Raw genomic sequence first — 8,859 nt, 5'->3', positions numbered from 1 at the left:
CTGATTAGAGAGTGTTCTGGCATCCAGCCCAAGGCATGGGCTAGATTTGGTATGTATATTTTGTTTTAAATTTAGACTAAGTTACAATATAGCCCTAATGTATTTTATGACAACTGTTGACACTACTCGACAAGAGTGGTCTGACTAAGCAGCTATCTGATGAAAAACAGTACAGTATCTATATAGAATATCTGCAGTAAAAAAAAACACTTCCTTGCAGTTGTAACAAACTGGAACAAGTTACCTGACACATTAAAACCAGTAATAGCATCAAATGATTCAAAGCTAAAAAAAAAATAAAAATACATACGTTGTAGACAAAGCTACAGAAAGAGAAGAGTTTATTTTTAACCATAGTTCATAAAAATTTATACCTTTACTCCTGTAAATACTGTATACTATTACTGATTAATAACCAAGCCTAAACAAAGGACCCTATTGGAAACAAGCATCAGACTTTGTTAGCTATCCTTGGTCAAATGAATCCAGGAAAAAAAGTCACAAGAAAAAAGGCACGGAAAAACCTAACCTATATGCAATGCCATCATATACTGTATATATTGTGTTGTCGATGTGTACAAGCCATGTGACTTTATTTCCATTGCAAAGCGGCTGCTGTGTATAAAACACATTAATGTGCAGTAACACCAGATTATTCAATAAAAACAGTAATGTATGCAGTAGTGAGTAGACCCTTGCCATTTACAGCTTTGTGATTCACGGTTTTGACTATTCACTGTTCATTACCTAAAAAATACGTATATACATCTCCTCCCCGACTTACGACCTACTCGACTTACGACCACCCGCACTTACGACCTGCCTCAAGTCATGCCAAAATTTTGTCAAATTACGTATTTTCGAGTCCCAATGTCAGTACACAGACAAAATTTTCGTTTGTATTTCACTTTAAAATGGCTGGCAAGCTTAAAAGTGAGAGTTTTGTGGTGCTGAGAAGAAAAAGAGACACCCATTTTAGATTTTCTATGTATTATTTAAGCATTTTCAACTTGCGACCATTTCGACCTGGATTTGGGTTCCAAACCCCGTTGTAAGTCGAGGAGGAGCTGTACTATCGTGGACAAAAGTTCTCTTCCTGTAGTGTAACTGAGACACAGGAATGAGTCTCCGAACTGACTTTCCCTGATTGTTATCTGGTGCGGGTGTGCTGTGCGGGTCGATACTGCTTCAGTTTGGGAAGCAGCGAACTTTTGTCCACGATAGTACATAAAAATGCAAAAAAAAAAAATATTGGTTGGAGGTACAAAAAAAAGGTTTGTATACATATTACATAAACAGCACCTTCTCTCCTCATAATCATCCTCTGAGCGATACCATTACGTCAATAAATTACCGTAATAAATACAGTACAGTATACTGTATAAGCTAATTTCGATTGAGTCCAACCCAGCCATCTGCCCTACTGTTACACATAATTCTCTTTCCACTTCATTTTTTCTTATTTTATACTTACTATATAAGTTTGTTGTATGATTTCATTGTTTAATTAATATTCATCACCATTATACACGTATTTAAAGAAAACATACTAAAATTTGTGTGGATGTGTTTATGGGTGATTGAAGTTTACTGCATCTCAAACATAATGTACAAACTGGCTCAGTACACTTTTATAGTAAAGTACAATACAGTACAGTATTGTATATTGTTGTAAGTATATTTCATTGTTTTATTAATGTTTTTCACCAGAGTATGCATGGGCATCTGAAGTTTCTGGAAATTCGCATGATTCCATCCACAGAAACTCATTCCCATGTCCAGAATTGAGAGATTTTCCCAGAGTTTCTCAGAAGGCTCAGAAAAAAAAATCTGGGTTTTGGAGAGCTCTGAGGATTGAAGATTCCGGTTAATGGGGAGATTACTGTATACAGTACATGTTTCTAAGTGGTTTCTCATTTCTGTGACCTCTGAGTTTTAGGTATTCTCAACCTCTAATGACAGAATGAATCCATTCTCAATCTCAAGTTTTGGATGATTATTCTTCTTCAGGCTAATCCTTCAAGTATGGATTTTTTTTTTACGGGGATTAGTCCACCCGGGCACAGGTCACTGACCCACATCAGGCCCAGGAGGGCGAAAATATAATAATAATTTATAATAATAATTAATAAAAAAAATACAATTATAATATTAAGAAAAAATTATAATAAATAAATACAAAAATGAAAAAAAATATAATTATAATATTAAGAAAAAATTATAATAAATAAATACAAAAATGAAAAAAAAATCAAGGGTGAGAAATGACAGTACAGTATGTAAGTTGTTTTTTCAATAGTAAGAGAAACAATTGAAACCCTGCAATTGTGTGTAAATGAGGCAGAAAGTCAGATCAGCGACCTGAGACTTGGTCACAATTTTTTTAATGCCATATGGCAGTTATCTGAAGAACATCTTTTTAGCATTTCTTTTTTTGTAACATCCTTTATTGTCCAGTATTAGTACTAGAGGAAACTGGAAGACCCAGAGAAAACATGCTGGATTTGGTTGGGTTATACTGGATAATATACGGTACAGTACATATAATTTCTGAGGCTTGAGTAATAGGCATATGAGTTACTTGTTACCTGCATCTGTCATAAGTAACTTAAACAAAAACAGTACAGTAATAACCCGATATACGCGGTCAATTGAACCCGCAGAGTAGCGCGTGAAACGCGTGAATGGAATAACTGAACATATGGGATTAATTGAAATAGAGACTGGGCCGACCCCCAAACTCCACTTTTTCAGACACAGTACAGGTACCTACATTGTAGTAAAAATAGTATCTTAACTTTATGATGGTATGCACACACACATATATAGAAGAGAAACATCAATAAGAGAATAATATACAGTGCTGTACCAGGTAAAAGAAAAATCAAGGTTTAACACTTACGTAAGGTTAGGTTAGAAAAAATCGAGGTTTAACACTTACGTAAGGTTAGGTTAGAAAAAATCGAGGTTTAACACTTACGTAAGGTTAGAAAAAATCAAGGTTTGAATCCAAAAATGGCGGCACGGCAAGACCGCCAGCCGCTCTCCGCGTATATGAGTAGATGCACCTCGTAAATTGGGCATTCCGGTTCTGGCAGGGTACCGCGTAAATGACAAAACGCGTAAACAAAACCCGCATAAACCGAGGTATTACTGTACGAGTATCTTTATATAGTGGTGAGAGAAATATGTGTATGTGCCTATAAATATATGCTCTATATTGATTGCTACCAATGTTATTTCCATCTTTACATAGTGTCGGTTCCTCCAACTCCACACACCACCTGTATTTCCAATTGTAAACGTATACACACACACACACCATCACTCGCTCCACTTTCTTACATACACCATCACTCTCTCCACCTCTTAACACATATTATCCCTCCACTTCTTTACACACACACACACACACCAATACTCCCTCCATTCCCACACACATCACCTCCCTCCCCTCCACACACACACACACAGAGCTTATTAAGTCTGCCTCCAGACACTAATTAAGTATCAGCATACAGTACTTTACAATTGTTCTAATTTTTTTTTTTACATCTTTACAGAAATGGGACGAGAATCCAGTGCATCATTAGATGGGCTTACAGCTGAGCAAGTTGCAGAAACTATTAAAAAGCTGAATGCATCTAAGTAAATATTTTTTAATGTATAGCATGTATATATATGTATGTAGCTGAATTATTCTATAAATTAAAATGATTTTTTTTTCTTTTACTGTGAATACCCAAAATATTGACTTCCACTTTATGGAGAAATACAGTTTTAAATGGTATGTTGGTACTGTTGAATAATATGTGGTTCATTGTTACTCTAGTTCACTACTTAGCTATCTTGTAGATCCTGAGGCAATTTTGTGGTAAGGTTTGGCATGCTAAAAATTACTATGGCCTAATCAGTAAATTAGTTTTTGTTATTTTTATGATGACCCTTTCAAAGTTTCTTAAAAATTCAGAAAAACTATGTATGATTCGAAATACATTTTTTTTTTAAGACTTCACTTCCTTGCTCACAAATTTTTTGGCCCAAAAATGGCGCACTATATCATCATATACGGAAAATTGTGATGTTTTGAATGGTGCAATTTGATTTTTTTTTGCAACTACAGGTTGTACCCCTCTAGTCCGGCATTTTGTGGTCCGGAAACTCCTGTGGTCCGGAACGATTTTAGTTTGCCCATGGAGAAAATTAATTTGAGTCTGGTACTTTCGATGTTTGGCTAAATTTTGCCTTATTTACCTTACTTTTTTGGCAAATTACTACCTGTAATAAAGCAACATCCTAATAAACCAATGAAAATAACACAGATAAAATTAAATAAAAACTAAAAACAACACAGAAAAAGTTCTAATGTTCTACAGCTTCAGCTAGAGTTGAGCATACTTCATCCGAGTAAAAACACACACAACAACATTGGCTGTCCTTATGTTTTCAACTTTACCACCACTGGTGGGTAGAATTTTTTTTTAAATTCAGAAACAATTAAAATATATATGGGCAGTAAATAAGTGTTGCTTTCATATTCTTAGGTATAGTAATGACGATATGTTTTCACATGTGCGCACTTACATACGTGAGCTCACTTTTTTCTTTACCATTAATAGTTAGCTACTTATATTGTTCCATTTATTAACATTAAATAACATAAAACAACCATGTTAATTTTTTACATTAATTTTACAACAGCTACAACCAGGGTCTTATTTTCTTCAGTTTTATATGTAGATCCAGTCAGTCACTGGTTTTGTAATCAACGAAAACAATCCCGTCTCGTTTCCTCGTGTTTTAATATTCTACATATTATTAATGAAGTGTATTGTTCATTTTGCACACACAAAAATTAATTAAATCAAAAAGACATTCAGTAATAAACAATAATGAATATTATGTACTTAAGAGAAATAACACTATTTACACGATTTGTGCACGTCTGAACGTTGATGGGCTGCTCAAACCCGCCGAAATTCGAGTTTCCGCCGTCAAAATTTTAAATTGCGTAGTTTTTTTTTTGTGTGTCCAAATAAAAAACGTCAAATTAAAAACTTCCCAAATTTGAGAACCTACTGTACAACATTTAACCCTTCAATATATCTTCAGAGACCACGAAGCAGTGAAAGTGGTGCTAGTGCTTCCAAGCGTAAGCACAAGTCACTATCTATCCAGGGAAAGGGTGAATTTCCATGGTCCGGAAATTTCCATGGTTCGTCACCGGTCAGGTCCCGAGGTTGCCGGACTAGAGAGGTACAACCTGTAATAGTTTTGTGGTACAGTAAACTGCTGAAAACTCCGCAAAAGGTGCAAAAAAATTTGTATATTTTCGATTTCCCTTTTACAGTAGTTAAAACAATTATCTGTGCATACTTTGTGAGAAACAATATGAGACCATGGACGATAAATTTTGGTATACGAGGGCTGTCACTAGTCACAAAATTTTGGAGCATATTGACCCCCACCTGCACAGATAGTTGTACAGTGGGGTATGCTATAACGAATCTAATTGGTTCTAGAACCACGTTCGTTTGTTTTAGGATTAATCCGTTCCAGGCCCCCAAATACAACCACTTAACACTGAAAAATTTCTGTGGAAATTGTAAAAAATACGGTACTTTATCTTACCTTAGTGTTGTTAGCATGCAGGACAGGAGGCAGAGGAGGAGAGGGGAGGAGAGAATTATGGAGAAGAGGTGGAAGGAGAGGAGTCATCCTTTCTAGCCCTCTTTGGTGACTGTCTTACAGGCACTGTCTGTTTATTTATAATTTCTTTCTTAGTTTCAAGGGTTATTAGCTTTCTCACTCGCTTTTGACGATTCATTGTTATAATTGTACACTTGTATAACAAAATAGTTATAAAAATAACACGAATTTCCACATCAAAAGACGAAATTTCAACAAGTTCAGTGGTACACTGACTACACAACGAACCAATATGGCGCCTTACGCTCTTGCTGTGAGCCGCGGTACATAAATATTCATGCGCCAGACGAAATAGTCCCGTATTCATCCGCGTTCGTTGTGGGAGTTGCGTTCGTTATAGCATTCTCAATTTTATAGGTAAAACCGTTCGTTATAGGAATATTAGTAGTAGAATCCGTTCGTTATAGCATACCCCACTGTATTAGCTACCGTACATGTTATGAATGCAAAATTCTTTATGAATATACAGTAATGCCTCGAATAACGATGGTAATGTGTTCTCCAATAACAATTGCAGTGTAAGGTGAATCATTAATTACCATTGAAATAAAGAAAGCAATAATATAATGAGATGCATGCCTAAGTGTGACCTTTTCATATCTTTTCCCCCAAAACAATAAGATTAATGAAAAATGCAAACTATATTCTTTAAATAATGTTTATGCATGCACCTTATACAATATAAATTAATAATAATAATATGGTCACACAAGAGGAGATGGGATGCCATTGTTGTTGTCAGTTTTCCATATGAAACTGAAGAAAATAAGACCCTGGTTGTAGCTGTAGTAAAATTAATGTAAAAAAAAAAAAGTATGTATGATTTAAATAATATTTAATGTTAATAAATGGAACAATAGAAGTAGCTAACCACTAATGGTAAAGAAAAAAGTGAGACATTGCGCAACGCCATCGTACGTAAGTGCGTATATGTGAAAAATAGTCATTTCTCTACATAAGAATATGAAAGCAACACTTATTACTGTTCATATATGTTTTAAATAATACTTACTAATGTAAAACAATATTATACTCACTGATAAAGTCTAAAAAATAAGGAAAGCCAATGAATGTTGTTGTGTAAGTTTTTACTCAGATGACAAAGTCATCAGGTTCAACTCTGGCTGAAGCTGTAGCTTTCCATAAGGATGTCATAGCTGTTGCTGAAACTGTTACAAAACCTGTAGTTGTTGCTAAAGATGCTGCTGATGCTGGAATTGATGGTGTAGTTGAAGTTGATGGTTTAGGCCTTCGAATAATAAAGCTGTCGAAAGAACCTTGCACAGCTGCTTTCTTTTCTCATTGCACATCTTTATGTAAATGGTGGGGGGGGGGGGTTATGGGCATCGCGGTGGTCACGGCCGTCAGATTTTAACACTTATTTTGTGCAATAAATTTAGAACATAAATAAAGAAACAAGGGCATAATATCAAATAAACATCAATAACAAACACTTTGAGAAAGAAGAGAACAAATCACTTGCTCCAAACACATGAGCAAATGGAGTGGGTGGAATGCGGGATCTGGGCAAGCTGACTTCCAGGCCGCACCTAGCACGTGGTTTGAATTTTCACTGTGACCAACAATTAGCTAAGTTAATATAATTTTTGGATAGCAAAAAATGAGGTGTAACAATAGCATATTCAGATAAGCAAATACAGTATTTGGATAGTGATCTTCAGATAGTGAGGGCTACCTGTAAGTGCCTTACTAATAAAGTAGATTTTATATCAAGATATACAAGTCTTAGTAGAAAAGATTCGAGGGAAACGAGGTTACTTCGAAAAAATACAAATAAATGCATGGCCATTATATTTTGTACATAACAGTTAACAGTCAATACAATACATCAGCAAGAGGCCTTCAGCTGTAAATTACAAAATTTCACAGTATGATAACGAAAGATAACACAATATACAGTATATCAATATTTATATATATGTTCCAAATATATGTTCTTATCTTGCAAAAATCATCTGTTATAGTATAATAATAAATGTAATGATAAATGTACAGTATGAAATATGGCATCTGGATATGATGAGTACTACCTTAACAATTATCAATATCACAATGAAGCATCAAGTGAAGGGAATTGGGGCTGAATGGTGGGCACCAGTTATCGTGAACAGCAGCACTTTCACATATGATAGCAAAGTTTGGCTTTTCACTACCCATTCCCAAAACCTTCTAAACACATCAATGCACAGAAGCTAAACCTTAAAGGAGACATACAGCACTCAGTCTTGCACTTGGGGATTTCATTCGTTACTAGGAAAACATAATTAATCAAAGGACATTACTCTTGAAACAGTGCATAGGGGATGTTGCAGAATTTTATCATAGCCCATTGTTATATATATATATATATATATATATATATATATATATATATATATATATATATATATATATATATATATATATATATATATATATATATATATATTATGAATTGAAAAATCATGGTCTCTAAACCATGTGATGAGTACAAATGACATTCAAATCTATAGAATTTGAATACAATCAAAATTTCAATAGAAGAATGCACAAACTGTATTGCTACCAAGACATCAAGCAAACTGTTGTTGACATTGAGCACAAATAGAATTTTTACAATTGGAAGGTCATGCTGAACTTCAGAGGTCTTCACACATTTATAAAAACTTATACTGATAATGGTAATTCTGCTTTGTTGTAAGCATCATAAAAGTGTATACAAATACCTCTTCCCAATATCCTGCTTTAATCAATTAATAGTATCATGGATTCTGTTATATTGTACATTAATCACGTGTAGTACTCTGATTTGGTTTGGTGACCTTTATATTTAATCTATATTTAGAGAATTGTTTTAAAATTCTACTGTTTATTCATACACATCTACAGCTATGTCCAGCAACATTTGCTTCCTTTACTGTCAGTAGTTGAGGAAAGAGGTATAGTAACCACCAGATACGTCTACTGGCCCACTGATAAGAAACATCTTGATCAAATAGAAATCACTCAAACCTTTGTTTCACCACAAGAAACTCCTCACTAAGTGTCACATAAAAGACTGAGTTTAATTAACTCTTTGTATAAAAAACTGGTTGCTCTCCCTCATAGTTCAATGTATTACAGGTGAGATAACCTGAGCTGCAGTGCTGG

The 8,859-nt window shown here is 34.6% G+C and overlaps 1 protein-coding gene across 1 annotated transcript in view; it reads left to right on the top strand.

Moving 5' to 3' along the window:
* Positions 1-3,720, top strand: part of LOC121866679 (NADH dehydrogenase [ubiquinone] 1 alpha subcomplex subunit 2-like) — a 5,925-nt gene extending 2,205 nt beyond the window's left edge. The window contains exons 2-3 of the mRNA XM_042366390.1: positions 1-49; positions 3,564-3,720. The exon at positions 1-49 is cut by the window's left edge and continues 58 nt beyond it. Of these exons, the coding sequence (XP_042222324.1) occupies positions 1-49; positions 3,564-3,652 (138 nt within the window). The 3' untranslated portion in view covers positions 3,653-3,720. The remainder of the gene's footprint in view (positions 50-3,563) is intronic.
* The last annotated feature ends 5,139 nt before the right edge of the window (positions 3,721-8,859 follow it).

This window comes from Homarus americanus, unplaced genomic scaffold (genome assembly GCF_018991925.1).
Source record: "Homarus americanus isolate GMGI-L3 unplaced genomic scaffold, GMGI_Hamer_2.0 scaffold32583, whole genome shotgun sequence".
Classification (NCBI taxonomy): domain Eukaryota; kingdom Metazoa; phylum Arthropoda; class Malacostraca; order Decapoda; family Nephropidae; genus Homarus; species Homarus americanus.
Note: the sequence above shows the minus strand (reverse complement) of the source record. Positions and strands in the feature narration are given on the sequence as shown.